The following is a 21,461-nucleotide window of genomic DNA, read 5'->3' as shown; positions in this document are numbered from 1 at the left end:
TACAAACCAGAACGACCCACAGTATGTGTCACTGATACTGTTGCTCTAAGACCCACGTTTCTGTGTCGCAAACTCTTTAGAAAATAAGTCTGCCTTGCTTGTGTTGCATTCACTGTAACATAAACGACTGCTCTCCGTGGGTCTTATGTTCTTCGTCTTCTAGGGTTTCTGCAGCAGCAGAAACAACTCCGCAACTCGATCAAACTCCTCTATTTTCTTCCCCTAACTCTCCATCCCCCTCTCTCTGACATCCCATCATCTTATTTATACTCGACAGCCTCCAAATCTCATTGTTTAATGCAGAATATTCTCTCTTTAATTCGTTATTCTCCACTGTCATCACACGAAGAAAACTTCCCTTTTTCTTCTATGTTTTTGATTCTCACGCATCTTTTGCAACTCAGCACACTCCATGGTATTGAAAACATGTCTCAGAAGAGGTGGGACACGCTGTAAACACGCCAGATAGAGTTAACTCTCGAGTATTTTTATCCGTGAATATTCTCTCCCTGTTTTGGATTAAACTCCAATCATCTAGCCATATATGGTCGATTCTAAGGATCTTACCAGTCCTGTTTAACTTCATAAAGCCCAATCCAACTAAATCCAACGATTAAATCTCACCAGAATCTCTCCAAACGGAATCCAGAAAATCCCGTGTAATATTTTTCCCGTGAACCTTTGTTTCCTTCCAACGGACATTACAACCAATTTTAATCGATTCCAAACTCGTTACCAGGCCTGTTAAGCTCAATCAACTCTTCCCGTGCAAATTCAGCCATTGAGTCTCACTGCAGCTCCTCCAAATCCGAAGCAGAATATGTTGCAGGTGAGAAATTAGTTTCCCGCCAAAACAAAAATTCAAATTGTAGAAAATGAGTGCCCCTTATCCAGTCCGGGGGTGCGATTAGCAGCTGCCTAGAAATGGGGTGTCCCTTAGTAATTAGGTTACCCCTTATCCAAAGTGAGGTTCTGTATAGCAAATATCCTCCGGGAGTGCTCCGAGCAACTTTTCGAGCCGAATTTTCCAACAATGTTTATTTCCAAAAAAATACCTACAAACACACAAAACACCATAGTAAGTACGAAACCGAGTACTAACAATACGAAACATTGAGGACAAATTAGACAAATAAATGCGTCTATCATCAAGCCGTGGATTCAATCATAGTCAGAACAATTTTTTATTGTCATTCCATGGGACCAGTTGTGGATTCGACCATGGAATAGGAGCAATTGTTATTGCCATTCCATGGGACCAGTCGTGGATTCGACCATGGAATAGGAGCAATAATAGATTATTCTGGGAATTCAGTAGTGAATGTCACGGCAGAATTAATCTTAATTAGGAATAATTAACTTTGTGGCTTTATACTAGCAGGGCAAGCTGTCTAGGAGCATTAATTATCCCGATATGAGCTTGTCGGTAAGTCATATCCTTTATATAGTCACGGTAAACTCGTTGTTTGTTCCTGAAGACGTTATCGCTCTATACTAGCAGAGCAAGCTGTCTAGGAGCCGTCCATCTCGTGATACTATATAGAAATAATCACTGAAAGTGTTCAGTATTCATGAGATATGTCGTTGTCCAGTCGTGAGACTACATATCTACATGTACTCTGAGAGAAAGTACTCTCCGTTGAGAATTCGATGAGAGACCTGTGTCTCAATACTCACGTCTGATTGTTGGATCAGAGCTTCGTATAATTATGAGTTTACGATTTTAGCCCTTGTCGAAAATCCACCATCTACACCTTGGTACGCGGATATAGTGAACTACTTGGTTCCAAGACAAGTACCTAGTACAATGTCTAATTTTCAAAAGCTTAAGCTTAAGAAAATAGACAAGCAGTATGTGTGGGATGAGCGCTACTTGTGGAAATACGATTCTGATCAAATCATCCGCAGGTGCGTACCTAATTCTGAATTTCAATCAATTCTTACTTTTTGTCATACTTATGCATGTGGTGGTCACTTTGGTTCTAAATGTACCGCTTTCAAAGTACTTGAAAGTGGTTTTTATTAGCCTACCCTATTTGAGGACGCATATATTTTTTGCAAATCTTGTGGCAGATGTCAAAGAACGGGAAATCTAGGTGCTCGAAATCAAATTCCACTCACACCAATTCTTGTTGTTGAAGTATTTGATGTGTGGGGAATTGATTTTATGGGTCCTTTTGTCAATTCTAACGGAAAATTTTATATATTTCTTGTTGTGGATTATGTTTCGAAATGGGTGAAAGCTAAAGCCACCCCTACTAATGATTCTCAAGTTGTTTGTGAGTTTGTGAAGGAATATATTTTTCTAGACATGGTACACCAAGAGTGGTTATCAGCGATGGAGGTTCACATTTTCAGAAATCCTTCCATGCTCTACTCAAGAAGTACAACATAACACACAAGGTTGGTACGCCGTATCACCCACAAACTAGTGGGCAAGCCGAAATCTCAAACCGTGAGATTAAATCCATTCTTGAGAAAACCGTAAATACTACACGGAAAGATTGGATTTATAGGCTTAATGATGCACTTTGGGCATATAGAACGGCGTACAAAACACCGATTGGTATGTCTCCATATCGGTTGGTTTATGGCAAAGCTTGTCATCTTCCGGTTGAACTTGAACACAAGGCATATTGGGCGATAAAGATGTGCGACATGGATTATGACAATGCGGGGAAACAAAGGAAGTTACAACTTAATGAGCTAGAGGAGATACGTAATGATGCTTACGAGAGTTCTCGTATTTACAAGGAAAAGACAAAACTTTTTCATGACAAGATGATTTCCCGAAAGAGTTTTGTTGTGGGTCAGAAAGTTCTTTTATTTAATACTCGTCTTCGATTATTTCCTGGGAAGCTAAGGTCCAGATAGATAGGACCGTATGTTGTTACTAATGTTTTTCCTTATGGTGCAGTTGAGATTACTAGTACGAAAACTGGAACAACTTTCAAAGTCAACGGACATAGATTGAAGCCTTATTATGAAAACTTCTCTAAGGAGAATGTAGAATTAATGAGACTTGAAGATTTTCCCCTCTGGAGGAGTAGCATAATTGGGATGCCAAGTCGGGCTGACGACATTAAACTAAGCGCTACATGGGAGGCAACCCATCGGTTTTGTATCTCTATCCCTATTGTTTTAGTTTTCTTAGTTTTTCATATTATATCTTGCATTCCCATCTTAGATTTTACAAGTCCTATATCTATAATGAAAGTTTTGACGAATTCTCGTTAGAAAATTCTGACTGCGCACTTGTCACCAAAATAGCTCTCGAGACTTCATACGGAGTCCGATTTGAGTGGTTGACACCAAATTTTAAAGAGAACAGACTCACCTTTATTTTACAAAAATAAAATCTGAATTTGGAGTCTGTTAACTTGGAGAGATAGGCCTGGACATTTGAGTTTCGGTATTTTTCCAGAACATTTTCAGATTGCATGTCAGTCAGTCCGGAGGCGATAAAAGTCAGACCTTTTATCAAAACACTGTGAAATTTTGACACGTTATAGAAAAGATGTAGGTGAACAACTTTAATTTAGGATGGTTTTCCTAGTTCCCTACCCATTGGTACAGCTTTTGAGTTTTTCAGGGATGTTATGTCAAAAATCAGAATTTTCGGTTTTGAACATTGAGGACAATGTTGAGTTTAAGTGTGGGGGAGTAGTTAAGCATGTTTGGTTTGAATATATAAAAAAAAAAATTAATACTCTTTGATTTCTTGCATTCTTGAGACTTCATATTTTGGAGTTAATTATGAGCTATTTAGGATGACACACTAAACCTTTTCAGGTTGAAACAGTTCTTACGGTTATAGATTGAGTTCCACTTTATCGTTATAAAATCCTTAAATATATATACGTTCATAATTGAATGTGAAACTCAGCTATGATAGTCATTGAAAGAGTCATCCTCGCAATTAATTATTACTGAATCACTTTGTTTTTATTTTTGCAGTTTTATATTTCTCTAAAGTGACTTGGTGGGATCCTGATACTGCCGTGGATGTTGTAGCAAGGTAATCATTGGTTTAGTATATAAAATCCCCAGAGATAATTGTCTTACACTCAGAAAGAGTGAGCCGATTAAAAAAAATAGAAAAGAAAAGAAAAAGAAAGAAACATATATATAAGGCTCCTCTTCATTTATCGACACTTCGATAGCAATACGTGTGAAACGTTGTCCCTGTCTCCGTCGCCTAAACAAGCGTGGAATACAGGATCCAAGGCAACTATCACGTACTTGCTGAAAAGGAACATGCTCTTAGAATATCTAAACATGTAGTCAATGAAACAAAAACTATAGCATCATTATATAGCAAGTCAAAAAGACTATTGATGAGGTTCTTGACGCTTGGATGGCAGTATGCCTGAAACGTTGTCCCTGTCTCCGTCACCTAAATAAGCGTGAAACGCAGGATCCAAGGAAACTATCGCATACTTGTTGAAAAGGAAACATGCGCTTAGAGTATCTAATCATTTGGTCAAGTTAGATGGGTGCTTGTCTCAACTATTGTGCTATAAATAGAATCCTTTGACGACATTCATACAAGTATTGTGGGTAACATCTTTCACTTAAGTCAACATTTGCACACTTCACTTTTCTATTTCCATTTTCTTATCTATCCATGTGATTTCAGTATGTGAATGTTGTGATAAACGTTGCAACAAGTACGATGACTATCTTAGTAAAGATTTGCAATCAGGTTGAATGTCACACGTAAGTAATTGCTTGTGTGTGATGATTGGAATGTATGTGGGATGTTTGCAGCTAAAGAACTTATGCAAGCTAATTATTTGGCTTTGTACTTTGTGTCTATCCTAAGAAGTTCTTCCAAGGTGAGAAATTGGAGTAGGTTTTGTGGGTATACCTCTTGTAAACCCTCACGAGACTATAACTCGTCCACTAAGGACACCTAGGGGTTTAAAGGGTTGTTATACATGCTAAGTGTAACCGTTTTCTCAACGACATGGAGTTGTTGTATTTAGGATTAGTTTTATTTAATTTTCTCGAGGACTAGTAAAAGCTAAGTGTGGGGGAGTTTGATAAGTGCATAATTCATATGATTTTAGTATCCATTCCATACTTGTTCTAACTATTATTCTTGCATATTTTCGTAATATTACTCTTGTTTTCTCTTATTTACCTCTATTAGGTGAAATCATCCAAAAAGGAGCTACAAATTGCTGAAAATAGCTAGGAAGAAAAGTATTCCAATAATCCAAGCGCCCAAGTCCAGGAGAAGTTGAAGAAGTGAGACGAAAAGGAGCAAAACGCTCAAAATCAAGAGAAGGGCCAAAAACCGATCTTAGCTCATTCAAATTAAGGATTTCTCATCACCATCTTGAAGAGAATTGAAAGATAAAAAGAATGCAAAAAGAATGAGGTCATTTAGAGTTCGGACAAAGAAGTAATGGCCAAAAAATGCTTTTATACCGAAGACAGTAAGGTACGCGTACGGGTACGCATACCTAAGTTCCGAAACTTTCTGCTGGAATTTGAGGTACGCGTACTTCGCAAGTAGGAAAACGTGTATTTACACTTTGGAAGACCTAAGGGCACGTTTGGAGTTGTTATTTCGTATTTTCGGGTCGGGTTCTTGAACCGAACTAAATACGTGAAGACCAAGCAATGAAAACCTATAAAAAGGTATTAGGTTATGTAAAATGATATCACATAATTAGGTCACGAAATTGTAATTCTAGGAGAGAAGAAACATTGAAAGCTAGGGTTTCGGAGCGATTCTCAATCGTATTATCTCTTAACTTTTCTCATATGTATATCATGGATGTTTCTCCATCCATGAGTAGCTAAACACCTATTGATTGAGGATGCATTCTAAGTTGTAAACTTGATTTGATTTAATATATGAATCTATTTTGATTACTTCATATGATTATCATTTGTGTTTACTATTAAAATACTCATGATTGATTGATAGATTGTTTAGATGGCCAACTAAATATATTTGTTAGTCTAATCTATTGTTAGTAAGGGTTAGGATATCTGTAATTGTTGAATAATTCCTTACACAAGTAGAAAACGTGAAACCTTGCAGAGGTATTTTGTAAAGCGATCGCGTGTAAACACAACCCTAGAAAGTAGACCGAGCGTACTGAGTATAACTACTAGGATCAAACCTAAATTCACAAACCCTAAAGCATTCGATGAATTACATCTTGTAAGCGTACTTCAAGGTGGTTCATATGAATATAATCTGGTAACTACGTGTATCTGTTATCCAGTGATATAAGGAATTTTGGGAATAACGAAGCGTACGTGTTATTCTACGGTTGGTGATAATCTATGATTAATGACGAATAGATGAATATATTAACTCATTGGTAGTTTATTAACAAAGAAGGATTCCTCGATCATATCTCTCCCTATTGCATACAATTTAATATTTTCAATTGTTTTTATTTACTTTATTCAAATCTAAAAACAAACCCCCCTTTGTGACATTTTGATAACTAAAACTCACTGCTCTTTCTGGGAACAATCCTTACTTCCATTATATTACCAGTTAATTGTGTGGAAATAAGATTATAATTTGTTGAGCCTACGACACCCATACAAGGCCTATCAATTTCTCCCTCAACTTCTGCAAATGGTTATGGGGTGTTAAATTTGACAAAAAGACCAACCTAGCCTCAAATTAATCCCAATACTGACCCGTATAAATACAAATCCATTACCATTTTCAGTAAAATACCAAAAATTTAAAAACCTAAAACAAAAAGAACTTTATATTCTCATCCAATCTTTCCAAATTCCATAAACCCTAATCAATTTTCATTTTTTTTATCTTCATGTTCAACAATCTCCGATCTAACGAAGAAAAGGTGAATCCCCATCAACCATTATTAGCATTTATTCATTTATTTGCATGTTTAAAACCCCGATTTTGAAAATCAAAATCTCTGATTTACCCAGAATCGATTTATGTATATCTATCATACCGACCAATTCTCGGTTTTGTTCTTCGTTCCATGAAAACCAGGCAGAGGAATCGGTTTATTTGGATGATTAACATCGACCGATTCTGGGTAGAAATCAGAATATGTAAAGACATCACCAAAATCGGTTTATAAGTGCATTAGCATAAACCGATTCTGGGTACTATTTTTTTTTTAACTCTGTGCTCCTATAATCTGTTTGTATGTACGTGGTTAATGTACATATTATGAAAATTGTTTGTTCAGGTTCCATTTCACAGTCGGTTTTTATATATGTGTTACATAAACGGATTCCTGGTGTTTCATTTTCCTGTATGTTTTTATAGTTATAATCGGATTACACATGTTGTCATATGGGCCGATTGTTGAAGTAAATTTATTTTTTTGGTAGATATGTACTTCGGTCACTTAGCCTTTTACTCTCGAGAGATCCAACCGGAGGATACTGACAGGACACCAGAAGTTATGGTACCTAGAAGCTTGTACCCATATGCATACCCATAGGTATGCGTACCCATATGCATACATACCCAGTTTTAAACTAAGTAGGTGGTCATAAATTATTTTCATAAATATGTTTGGCATTGCTACAACTCTCGTGAACACTTATAAGACAACCTTTTTCACTAAATCATTTTGTGTCTGTGAATCATGGTTTGATTCTTGAGTGTTAATGAACACCACTTATGTTTGTAAGTTTAAAAGGCATACTTTCCAAAACGGATTATTGTTGTGCACGGTTCCAGAACCCTGGGCCATAGTGTATATTCTTATGTGTAATTTCAAGGCGGACTTCTCGCATGCTTACATGAATTAATAATAAGAATATAATTTAAATGGAGAAGGTGTTTTCATGGATCACAAGTTATCTTATCTTGAATTCAAACCTACCTAGAACCATGAAAATCAATAAATAGAGAGACTCGTGCAACATGATTTTTTGATCCCTGGCACTTCGGAGTTGCTAATCTAGACTTGTCCTCTATAACTTAGGTTCATCCTGAACAATATTCTTGGTTACGACTTGAAGATTTCACTTAAGGATTCTTGAAGCCCGGTTATACTATCCTTTACCTGGTAGTTTTTGTATCTTAATCTTGTTCTTATTTGATATTCAAGGTTCTCATAATATCATAACATGAACGAGATTGATAGAATTCACAAAGTTCTATGTGTCTCAGACTTTTTTTCCTCAAGATAAATATCTAAACTCTTCTTCGATTTGTTTGGATTTTTCTTGAGAAGTGGTTAAGAATTCAGGCTTCTCAGCTGACTGAATGTAAGTTACCGGATTTGTGAGGTTTGCTGGACTTTTTCTACTGCGAACATATTTCGATTTCAAAACCAAAAGGCAAATCAAATAGGATTATCAGTTAGAGGCAGATTGGTATTAAAATTCTTCACTTAAGCTGGAGCAACTCTTAGGCTGTAAATAATGCCATATAAGGGAATCAATTGTGTAGAGCCTTGTGAGGTTCAAGAGACGTAAGGAGTATGACTGTAGCTAAATTAGTTAGAGTGTTAATTCCGTCTCAAATACATTTCAGTTTGAAGCCTGATAGTAGGCTAGTTTCTTTAACGGCCTTATACAGTTTGGTGTTCAAAGTTGGACGAGGTCCCGGTTTTTTTTACAGGTGCAGTTATCCTCATTAACAAAATATCTGGTGTCGTATGCTTTTCCTTTTCCGTATTATATTATTTTATCTTTATAATATGAATAACACAAGTAGTACGTAATCAATCCAGATAGTTTAAATCCTTATTAATTGAGCTGTATAACAAGACTCGTTCTTCTTGAATTTGTATCTTGAAAGATAGATCGCAATTTCATACTTGTTAGAGTTTGGATCCTTTGATTTGGATACGACTAGATTGATCTTGGATATTGATTTGTGAGATCGTCCAAGAACTCTTCTACACAATCGGGTTCAAGGAGTGTAAATGTAGACATATGTCCTTTTAAACTACCGAAGATATGACCACAAATACAGTTTGCTCACTTATAGTAATGTATCTACATCTTGGCTCTTTGTTCAAGAAACTACATCGATTATTTCTGAAATCATTAGTTTGATTCATAGTTGTTTTATAATATGTACAACACCAAACGAATATCTGTCTCTTTCTTATTTTCTCTGAATCTATTTCTTTTTAATATCTTCTCTAGATTTATATATCTCTACATTTATTTAATTTCAGAATGTTTATCACCATTGATTATTATTTTAATTCTTTTTTATATTTTGAAAATACTTTCTCTATTATTTTATTATCTCTATCTTCATTTCTTTATTTTCCTTTTAAGAGTTGAAGGTAGTAAAGAATGTTACAATAATTGTGGAAAATGTGGTAAATTTTTGTTCTACATTAACAAAATTATGCTCAAACTCCAAACTCCTTCTCGTCTCTTTAATAAGAAGTCTCTTTAGATCAGAAAAATTTGTCATAAATTTCCTAATTTTAATTTTAATGTGGTACGAAAAACACACTAAAACTATTTTTAAATAAATAAGACTAAAGTAAAGCTTATTCCTAAAAAAAAATGTACTGTTACAAAAGAATTCATTCCCAAAAATAAACTGCAGGAAAAAAAAAAGTTCAATCTAAAAGATGAACTAGAAAAATTAAAGAGGGATTACCTTAGAAAATATGATGTCATGAAAGAGACTTAATCTAGCCAAATCAGCCGATAATTTACTCGCTCATCTAAAGAAAATGAACCGATAAAGTACTAGTGTATCTAGCATAATTAACGTAAACCCACAATTCATTCTCCAAAATGAAATGATAAATTAATTGTTCATTTGGTAAAGTAAATGGTCGTCCGACGGTTCACTTACTCTAACAATACATTTTGTAATACCAACCCAATATTTTTATAAAAATTTAGCTAAACCGATAATATGAAGATTAAGGCTTACGAAAATTAAATTTTTACAATGTTATTTGTAATTTTTTAATTATTTTGAACAAAAAAAAATAGATGTATTGAAAAAATGGGGAGTACAAAAGGATTATACCCACCAAAAAAGGAATAGAAAAGAAACAAAGAAAAAAGTCTAAGAGAAGAAAGGAAATCTCATACCAAAAAAACTTCATAAAGAGGATCAAAATACACTCGAAGTCGATTCTCGACAACAACATTTAAAAACACTTCTTCAAAATCCTTGAAACTGGGAGCCCATTCAAAAGCTTTCCGAATATATAAATTTTGTTAAACTGCAAGTTATAATTGAGAAATTTTCTTAAAATAAAAAGGTTTTCCTCCATTTTTGCACAAGCAGTTACTACATAATTTAAAATGTTGATGATATCATCTTGTATCTGAAAATGTTGATGAATCTATACGATATTTTTTAAGTTTATTAGATTTCACTACCTTCTTTTTATTGTTAATTTTTCTTTTAAATTTGGGATTTTCTGATTAGGGTTTTTGTTGTTTTCCATCAATCTTTTGAAGCATTTTGAAGTTTATTGAACATGATTATCAATGGAAAATAGCAAATACAACGGCAACGGAAACAACTTCAACTTTAATAACGGAATCAAGAACACCTCAAACAACAACAATTTTAAAATCATCCACAACAAGTTTATCACCTGCAACACCAATTGTTACAAAGATTCCAATGCCGGTTTAGACTGATGTAGACCTATTACAGCTGATTCAGAAGACCTAGGCTACTCTAGTTTTAGTTTATGTTAGATTAATTTTCCTTATCTATCTTGTTTCTGAAGGTGTTAAAAAACCTTGGATTGACGTTATCCCGTTGTTATTTTTTTGACAGTTATGTTTAGTTTGATTTTGAACAAAACAAACTTGGCCAATGAGGCGGATGTGTTCTAATAGAACTCTGAGGTGGCCAGTAATGTTTATATTGGTGGGAAGTTGGGGAAAGAACAAGTAGAAATCTTTAAGCTTTGATGATTACATTTGGTCTTTTTTAACTCGGTAACGATTCTAATCTTGAATTGGCTCATATTAATCAAATCTTGGGGATTGCCTCTTATAAAAAATTAGAACACCGCTGCCACGGAGGAGAGGGTCGACCGAAGAAAAACGAAACACCGTTGATTGCAGAACGCGTTATATATCAGTGATGTAGTCTTTTTCGGTGAAAATATCACTTTTCTTAATTTTTGCAATTGTTTATGGGTGAAAACTATTTCCGCTGGTTTTGGTAATTTGGGGTGTGTGGATGAGAAATGATCCAAAACCTAAACAAATGCACTGCACGGGAGTGCTTGTGATTCGAGAAATCAATCTGTACAATTCCGGCCTAAACCATGAAATGGTCGTTCCAGACTTGCTTCGGTCACAAAGTGAAGGAGATGGGGTTGATCTTAGGGAGGGAAGCGAAGAAGGTGTTGATATTGTGGAGGTGTTGGCTGTGTATGACTTGTATCAGGAAGCTGAACTGGCTTGCAGAATGTAAGCTATCAGTTCTGGTGTTTGGATACGGTTGTATCAACACTTGGTTTCTGTTGTCTTGTTCTGGAAATAGGAAGGAGAACCTATTTATACAAGTCTTTAAGCCTAACCCACGTTTCTCATGGGAAGTGGAGGAAGTGGAGTGATGGAGTAGTGGAGTTGTGTGTTAGTGTCACACGATCAGTCTTTACCACTTCTTCCATCATCACTAACCTTCCATGTCTTCCTGAAACGTTGTGATGGTGCGTTGCACGCTGCACGCTGTAAACCTCCAGACTAATACCCCAGTATGTATCCCCCAGTTTGTGACATGATTAATGTCTCGAGTGTGGATCGTGGGACCCACATAAAGCAGCATGTGATGCTAGATTAAATAACTAAGTTATTTAGGAAGTCGATATTTGTGAAATATCGTGTGCATTCTATGTATGTAATGCATCGAATATATTCAGCGTATATGAAGCATCGCTGTTTTAAGGCTTAATGGAGTAAGTCGCGGATTAAGCATAGCATCACGTACAACCATCTTCAAGTGATCGTTTGGAGGCTGTATAGGTAAGCCCTGACTTGGTCGATCACTCTGTGTGGAAGAGTGGTGGACGGTGATTGTGGTGATACCTCACGGGTCGCCTAACTCCTGTATTAGGCTGTCCGTCCAGGCTGGTGAAGTTGGACGGACGAGATGGCTTGCGACCCACATCTGCGACCGTCAGACTAGGGTTTAGGAGGTGCTCGAACACCAACCTTTAGCTTGGTCGAGTCCAAGCATGGGACACGTTTTTGGCAAGGCCGATTGGGCATGCGTGTAGACGGCATGATGGTGTAGGTGTATGTACCTCACTATCCCATGGAGATGCTATCTAAGCCACTCAATTTTTCTGGCAAAAAGGAGAGGTTGAGATCGATTTGCGACAGAAATCCCATGCCGCAAAGGAATTGAAGACAGCACGTCGTGCCTACTTCGGGCGCGCGTTTCGAGACGACCAACCATGGTCGGCCTTGGCCGATCAGTCAGACGTGCATTCGGAAGACCAGTGTACACGTCTGTACCTCACTGTCCCGTGAAGATGTGATCTAAGCCACTCAATTTGTCCGGCAAAGTTGAGTGGTCGAGATCGATTTGCTATTGAAAACGCGCGGCCATGCCTAGTTTGGGCGCACAAATCGAGATGACCAACCATAGTTGGTCTTGACCGATTAATCATGTATGTAGGCGGGCCCACGGTGATTGTGTTGACATGCTCTGGGCCCTTTGAATCTACATCTACACCCTCCGTCTATACCTGCAAAAATGGATGGTTGAGACTGATTTGCGACACATGTGATGTGCCGCAAACCCTAATTATGGTTTCACGTCCACGCTGCTTTGGCTGGACGAATTGGCAAGCCACGCTTCTCCTTTGGGGAGGCCGACCATGTGGGGCCCACGTTGGGCCGGTGGTGAACGCGCCAATACCTGCCTGGTGGCTATGGGTCTGATCTAAGTCATCCAATCATGTCGGTGAAATTGGATGGTCGTGATCAATTTGGGACCTTTAGGGAAATTTCATGCGACTCTCAATTCTTCACGCTGACACAACTTCGGACAATCGTATATTGCAATCTGGTCAGATTAAGGAAGAGTTGGTCATGCAGGTAGGAAGAAGGTCCCCGGCGTACACCACGACGCTTGTTCGACCGGTTTTGGGATGATCCACGCCGTCCAACCACGCCGGTGAAGTTGGACGGACGTGATGAACTTGAGAATGCTATAGGCGGCCTTTGTTTGTACGATTCCTCCAAGCTGCTCCATACCAGTCTGGACATCCAATTTCAGGCTGGTGTTTGGTGGTAGTTTGGGAGGCATGGTAGGTATTCGACTAACCAGGGTATAAGTGGGCTCGCTGGTGGTCATTAATGTAGTAGCCTGCTCCTGCTGAGGATCGTCTAGGATGATTAAATCATACGGCCAACTTGCGTGATCGTGATTGTTTCTGAGACTGATATGGTCAGTCCAGATTCAAATATGCTTAATCGGGATAGTATAACACACCGAGAGTTGTAGCCTGTACATGTATTTCGTGCATGCCTCATTGGTGACACTTGGAGATTCGTGTTACTCTGCTGAGAGTAACACTCAGTCGTCATGTCGAACCAATAACGAGAGTTCAGTGGGAACACCACAGGATATACAAGGCTGGTCATGATGTCGTAAATTCATAGGGTACATGGGATTGTTGTTACATGCTCCATTCTAAGTAAATTAGCTAAGTGAAGAAGTATTCATCATTTTATCAGTGGCTTTATCCTTTGCAGGATATCAGCGCATAATTTTAGCTTTTACAATTTTAGCCTTAAATGAAAATCCACCATCAACAGCAATCAGCGGTGTTTTATTTTTATTTTTTTGTTGGAATGATATTTATAGGCATATACTACCTTTGTTCCAGAATAAAAGATACTTTCACAGTTTCAATTTTGCCTAAAAATAGGCCAACTTGAAACGGAGTGAAAGTATCACTTTTCCTGAAACCGAAAATTAGTTAATGTATAAACCAAAATACATCATTTATGGTAGTTTGAAAAACGGCTATGCATTTCAAAAATTGTGCCTAAAATGAAAGTATCACTTATCCTGAAACAGAGGGAGTACATCGTTTTATTAGTTGTAACGAAAAATTAGTTGATGCATAAATTAAAATATGGATGCATAATGTGTTATGCATCCTTTGAGGCGGTTTGCATAATGGCTATGTCAATTTTCGAAAATTGTGTCTAAAATGATAAACACCTCAGAATTTTTCGTAAAATCTCTAAATTTGATATTATTGTTTGTACCCTATATTTGTAGGTGTTTCGAAGAAGAAAACTCTCATTGTGTAGATCTCTTTAAAATCTTTCCAACGAGATAAAATTTGTAAAATTAAAGAACGCACGGATTTTTATATATGTTATATTCTAGTTTGTTTTGTCAACTATACCCCTGAAAAAATAGGATACATAACGAATTATAATAATCGAATTAAAAGGAAAGGGCATTTTAGGTTTTTCAGATCCCAAAGATTACCACCAAATCATTCAGAAAAGAAATTCTCAGATTACACATTTGCGTTATGTTTTATTTTACAAAAAGTGGTCGTAAAATGGTGTCCCTTCCTTCCGGCCCTCCTATCAGTCCGCCCGATAAAATAAAAATGATTAAGTGAGTGTATCTTCTGTTCTTTGCTTAATTTAAAATAAAACACCATTTGAGATGTTTGGATTTATTATTCCTGATAGGTTTAGTACATCGATAACTTACAACTTTTGAAACCAAAAGATTATACAAAAGAAGAATATATTTTCGACTTCTTATACAGCAGTGAAATGATTGACCAAGGTTTCTTTATGGGTTTCAATTTGAACCGGATTAACTATCAAAGACATGACATGGTCTTTGCTTTTAGTGTCTTCAACACCAAGTCCATCCCCATATTGATAAATGAATAACGATGTTCTAGCAAGATTCAAAGCCATGTTAATGAATGGAAGATCAAATGGAGAATCACATATTGAACCGTTCATCTTCTTCCATGTATCCATGATTAAACCTCTTACATGCTCACGGGCATCCATTTCCGAAGCATTATTTTCCCGCATATAACAATGTATCGATGATGCAACATCACTTCTTTCCAGTTCCGCCTACAATATAAACAACTTACTAATTAATAGTCTAATCCAATCAACTCAAAAATAAAAATATTGGTTTTTAACAAAATAAATATTTGATAGGAGTATGAATCCTTACCGATGAAGTTGCGAGGTCGTTGGAGAGTCGAAACATCATGGATGCACAATAGAGAAGATTATGGTTGTCTTCAAGGGCTTGTAAGACATCACTTCTAATGTTCTGTTTTGTTGCAAAGAAAGCATGGACTAGAAATACAGAGCCAGAAGATGAGAGCCAACCATTCTCCAAATACTCCTTGAGGGATGGTGTGTAGCCCTCGTTACACCACTTGGCCTCTACCAACATCGCTTTTATAAAGTTCGCCCACTGAAATTAAACCCACAATCGGCAATGAGCAGAGTGTCCCTTTCGTTAAAAGGATGGTATTATCCAAGAATTATGAACCCGCAAGATTTCAAATAAATGTGAGACTATTCTCAACAAGACTACTAGCTATAAAAAGCAGTAATTAGAGAAGAGAGTTATAAATACCGATTACGTTAAGTAAGGCAATATGTCCCATCCTTGATCTTTAAGAGTCTCGAAAGCCATTTCATTTGTTGTATTGTATAGAGCTAAGAAACATATCTTCATAGAGTAGGGCAGTTTCTCCATTTCTTTAGTATCCCACCTACAAATAATCATAAATTAGAACTATGTTTTACTTAATACAAACACTAATCAACTAATCACAAACTAGATACCAAGCAGTACTATTATTCTTATCTTGGTTGCAAATTCAAAAGAGTTATATATGGAGAATAAGTACCTCTCGACGACTTCAGTAAATAGCTCTAGTTCTTCTAGGGAACCATAAACATCGTAGATATCATCGATGATTAGTACAAAATTCATAACTTTCGTAAGCCATTCCCGGCAACGCCCATACTGAGGTTCCACAGCTATTCCCATACTCCATAGGAAACACTCAACCAATCGGTCTCTAGCGAAATTCAACTTGGTTGCAACACCAAGACTTCTCCACCACCTATGTGACAGAATATGTCATATATATAATTACGAAGGATCAACATGGACAGGTTAAATAGCAAATTGAGTAGAACTGGAACATATATATATACCTCGACATATTTCGTAGATCTGCTTGATGTGTTGCTTGAACCATGTTAAAGTTGAGTTTTGCCAATTCAAAAAGAAGAGGATTCACATCCTTCTCTTTCTCATATGCATCGATGAACCATTTAGCTTCTGCTCTCTGCATTCTCCAATGTAATGGAATCTCTAAAGAATGGCTGATTCGATTAGCAAGATTAGGGTCAATATTGTTCCCTGATGAGATAGCCAGTTTGAGATATTTGGTTGTGAAGAATATGGCGTCCTCTAAGGCTTGTTCCCCTTCGGAAACTACGTGTGCAGCTTCATATAAACTTAACATCCCCTTTACATCCTCGACCACCGATTCTTGGAAATCACCCCTTGCATGTTTGTAGTCATAAAAGACATCTGCCATGACCAAGAATCCAATTTAACTAAGACGGTAAGACCTAATAATGGATGAGACGCGAGCACAATGGGAAGATTAAAAACCAGGAAGTTTGCTGCTTACAGAAATGACATACCTTGGAAGACTTGAAAACCGTATTGCCGGAAGAGCCTGAAACTGAGAGCAGTGGCATGTAAATTATCTTTCTTCCAACTATCTATGTCTTTCATTGTATATGTTTTCTAAGATTCTTTTTATCTCTTCCTCAAAGAGGTAACTCATTCCGAGCCTTTGAATTGTATCGATCAGCTCGAGTTTGGCTAACGGTGTTTCCGCCTTTTCTAGCATAAGCCTCACGTCTTTCTTCCGCTTCTCCATTCGGTCCATGCAAGTTTCGTCCTGCACACATGATCACGTGTTAGTTAGTAAGGTTTATATGCATGTTCATGTTCATGTTCATGATCTCATTTAAGTTTATAATACAGATGACAGAAAAAAGGAAAATGAATTTGCAAAATAATCACCGCATAGCTACTCTGGAGTGACTCCACAAAATCGTAATCCCAAATGGTGGGTTGGTATTGATAGTGTTCCGACCGCCTAGGAACTGTTGCCTCATAATTTACGGGGATGGAAAAACATTTGAAACGTAAATTAGCTACATGTGAATTAAAGTTAAGAACTCGGCGAGCAAGATCTTGTTTACCAATACGCGAGCTTACTGTGGAAGAAGGGGTTAGGAGTTGAAGGTGAAGTGCCATTGTGGTGTTGCTTTGTCTGTGTTGCGACCTATGAGTATTGTTATTAATATTGTTAAAAAAATGTAGCCTTACATGGTTATATTCAATTCAAAGTCCTTTATATATAGTTGATATGGTCTCGCTAGGCCAGGATGAACAGTGACTAATTTTAATATTTGTGACATATAAAAAACACTCAAATAAATGGTCTCATTTTACAAACAAAAACAAACAAAAGATGATTTCAGAGATGGGTATATGGTAACCACAGAAAACTAAACTTATGGAGAGTGAATAAAAAGAAGGAAAAAACCTATTTGGACTGTTGCAGGTTCTACAATTCTCTAGAAGAATCTAAAAGAAGAATATACAGACAGACAGGGTTTCTTTCATCGAGTACTATCCCCAGGGTTGGACACCAATTGGCCAACTTTTTTAAGGCAACCAGTTTTTCTCTAGTCAAATTTTAGTCCCTAAACTCGCAAAAAAAGAATAACCAATCGATCGTCGAAGTAAACCTCGAATAGAACCTAATCAGGAACGGGTTTATGGACACTTGTATGGTTTATGTAAGTCTCTCCCATAAAAATCTAGTTAGTCTTATCCCAATAGGCCAATAATTGTGAAATCGCAGCAGCGGAAGGAAATGCAATGAGAAGAAAGGCTAACTTAGGCTAAAGTCCTTATGGGCATTGGGCATGTGCTTCCTGTAAACATGACTCTGTTGTAGAATATGGAATGGTTTATGGCTTTATGCGGATGGCTTGCGCACTTGCCTTGTATGTGGCCAAAGTTTTAACATGCATGAGTACCTTCTGAGACCAAGCTGAACCCAAGACACGGAATATGAGCTACCCAGGCAGACATCATGTTGTACCTAAGCATCAAAGCAATTCACTTTTGACGCTTGGTTTACATCAGATTGTCCACTGCGGCCTCCCCTGGTAAATAGGAACACAGAGGAAGTATACAGTTCGCTGCGACTCCTCGGCGTGTATGTTACTTCTGAATTTTGAGACAACTGGGAACCCATAAAGAATGCAAATTATCATGGTCGCCAATGATACAGAATAAACAAATATAAGATTTTCAGCAGATTCACCATTAACTGTCCTCATAAAGAATGAATCACCAACTTAAAGTCTTAAACAACCCTTTAAAACCTTTAAACAAGAAAAACAAAATAAACAAATGGTGTGCCAAGGTCGGGCTCTTAGAAGCAAACTGGTTGCCTTAATAGTTGGAGATATCTGAGGTGTTATTTATTCAAAGTTGGAGATGATTTTAAAATGGCATCACCAAAGCCACTACAAGTAGTTGTTCATCATCAAGGAATTCTAACCCCAAGATAAGTCAAGTTCCGCAAATAAGACTTCTTGAGATAACCAGGGCCACTAAAAGTCTCAGCAACTAGAGAATAAATAGGAATGTAAAAACTTAAAAACATACAACGTAGCAAGAGGTTCCATAAAAACTCTAATAATTGAGATCCAAAACTTGCCGCAGTAACAAAAACAACTTCAATTCTTTCTGAAACTACTTCCCTCAATGTAGACAACTTCAATTCTTTCTGAAACTACTTCCCTCAATGTAGACTATTATCCAAGACTTAGCAACAAAATGTATCAAAAAAGAGATCCAGAAAATATTATAATCTAACTTAAGCCTTATCTGCCTTAGCAGCAGTAGCAGCAGCCTGTCCACGAAGCCGACCAGTTCTCCTGGCAGCAATGAGACCAACCTTTTGACCAGGAGGTGCATCACGACGAACAGTACTGGCATGTCCAATATGTTGATGGTTACCTCCTCCATGGGGATGCTCAACTGGATTCATAGCCACACCACGAACCTTAGGCCAGCTGTTTCTCTTGACTCTGTACTTGTGGTATGCATTTCCTGCCTTCAACATGGGCTTCTCAGTCCTACCTCCACCAGCAACTTGGCCAATCATAGCACGGCAGCCACTTGGTACAATCTTCTTGGCACCAGAAGGAAGCTTGATTCTGATAATTATCACAGTTAGATTTAACTTGCATATTCCATCATTCCAACAAAAAAATCAGTATATCTAAACATCAATTGAAACAAGATCAAAGCAAAACAGAAAACACAAGGCTTTGTTGAAACTATGAAATAAAGTAGTCAACTCATTTCCATACAAAGCATCACTTTAACATGCCAAATACTTTATCAGGTAAAGCAAAAGAGAAATATGAAATTCCAAAGCTACGTGGAACATAACAAAGGCTATTACATCATTCAACCGGTCGGAAAGATGATGCAGTTATTCCTAGCCCAATGAATATCATGACATTGAATTATTTTCTAACCAAACAGACACTGGTGAAATCCCAAAGCTAAATGAAAGATAACAAAGGATTTTATATCACTCAGCCCGTGGAAAAGAGAACACGCTTATTCCTAGCCCAATTAATGACACCAAATTACTTCTAGTTAAACAGACACTAACAATCCTCCAATCATATAGATTCTACCAACAAAATGTATGAATAAATGCTAAACACATTTTCAAAATGCACCCATGCAGTGCTGGAAATCAATAGTTAATGAAAAAAGCAAATCAAAAGGTAGATAAGCAGCTTCAGATAAAATATAATATATAGAAATCCAACAAACTGACTGAATAGATTCAATCCATGCAGCATACAGGAGGGTGAAGACAAAAAGTGACATCCATTACACACAACATCAATGTAAATATTCAATCACAATCATCCAAAACAAACATGAGAGATTAACCATAACCATCTCTATAGCTTAATAGTCAAACAAATGAATCGATAATAGTACAACATAAGGCAGCAGAATTTTGCATCAAATCTGATGTTATCAGTAGATTCTACACATTACCAGCCGAAACCCTAACTTTAAATAGTCCAGAAACCCCCTAAATAAAAATCATTTTACAAACCAAAACCATAATCCATAAATAAAATGAAAACCCTAAATGAAACCCCCAAATAACCATCTCTATAACTTAATAGTACTTAATATTCAAACATATGAATCGATAACAGTACAACATAAGGCAGCAGAATTTTGCATCAAATCCGATGTTAGCCGATTATCAATTGATTCTACACATTTACCAGCCGAAACCCTAACTTGAAATAGTCCAGAAAACCCCCAAATAAAAATCATTTTTACCAACCAAAACTATAATCCATAAATAAAATGAAAACCCTAAATGAAAAAACAAATTATACCTTGAGGTTCCGTTATCAGGGTTGTGACTGATAACAATAGCATAATCACCAGAAGCTCTAGCCAAAGTACCTCTATCACCAACATGATGTTCAACATTGCAAACAACAGCTCCTTCAGGAATTGATCTCAATGGCAAAACATTACCAACCATCAGATTAGCTTTCTTCCCACAGTACAAAAACTGACCAGTATACATACCCTCAGCTGCAACAAACAACTCTTTCTGATGCTTGTACCTAAATGGATGACGGAAAGTAACTCTGGCTAACGGTGCACCACGTCCTGGATCATGAATGATTTCAGTAACTACACCTTTCAAGTAACCATTTCTTTCACCAAAATCTAAACTCCTGAATCTTGCAGGTCCCTTACGATGATGAGTATGGGACTTGAATACAGATCCAGCTCCCTTACGTTGAGCTCTGATAACTCTACCCATCTCTCTTTCTCTCGGCGTTCTTCTCCTCGAAGGTCTAGGGTTTGGGGGAGAAAGGCTAATGAAATGAAGACCACCTAAAGAATTTATATCGGTAAAGGAAATTAGGGTTGAGAACTTGGTATAGCGTTTGGGCCACCGGCCTTTGTAATATTGGGTTGGGTATATCAACCTGTTTAGGCCTGGTTCCTATGGGTGGAGTAAAAGTGAGAATTTGACACTTTTGCACCCATAATGGGTATAGCAAAGTGGCAACAAAACTCCCTAATGGACAAACATACCACTTATCCAGGTGCAGTATAGATTAGTCTCTATCGGGGGATAAAGACTTATCATCGGGTGGTTAATATATTGTTTAAATACTCAATTTCAAACTCATTTTCAAACTCATTTCAACTCACACGTAATTTACATTTCTCAATCTCTCACTCATATTTCTTATAATCTAAAACAAAATATACTACTCACACCTTCTCTACATTTCACGATTGTCAAATTTTTTGTAATATGGCTTCTCAATCTCAACATGAA

At 37.0% G+C, this 21,461-nt stretch overlaps 1 protein-coding gene and 1 pseudogene across 1 annotated transcript; both read right to left on the bottom strand.

The window, feature by feature from the left end:
- Nucleotides 1-14,596: 14,596 nt before the first annotated feature.
- On the bottom strand, nt 14,597-17,344 carry LOC113303961 (annotated as a pseudogene).
- A 1,271-nt stretch (nt 17,345-18,615) lies between these two features.
- Nucleotides 18,616-20,997, bottom strand: LOC113303969 (60S ribosomal protein L8-1). Its single transcript, XM_026553064.1, has 2 exons — nt 20,494-20,997; nt 18,616-19,269 (listed from the first exon to the last, which is right to left on the bottom strand). The coding sequence occupies exons 1-2, from the start codon at nt 20,931-20,933 to the stop codon at nt 18,927-18,929; spliced, it is 783 nt and encodes a 260-aa protein (XP_026408849.1). The 5' UTR covers nt 20,934-20,997; the 3' UTR covers nt 18,616-18,926.
- Between the last annotated feature and the right edge of the window lie 464 nt (nt 20,998-21,461).

This window comes from Papaver somniferum, chromosome 1 (assembly GCF_003573695.1).
Source record: "Papaver somniferum cultivar HN1 chromosome 1, ASM357369v1, whole genome shotgun sequence".
In the NCBI taxonomy this organism is placed as follows: Eukaryota; Viridiplantae; Streptophyta; class Magnoliopsida; order Ranunculales; family Papaveraceae; genus Papaver; species Papaver somniferum.
This window is presented reverse-complemented; position numbering and strand designations above follow the sequence as displayed.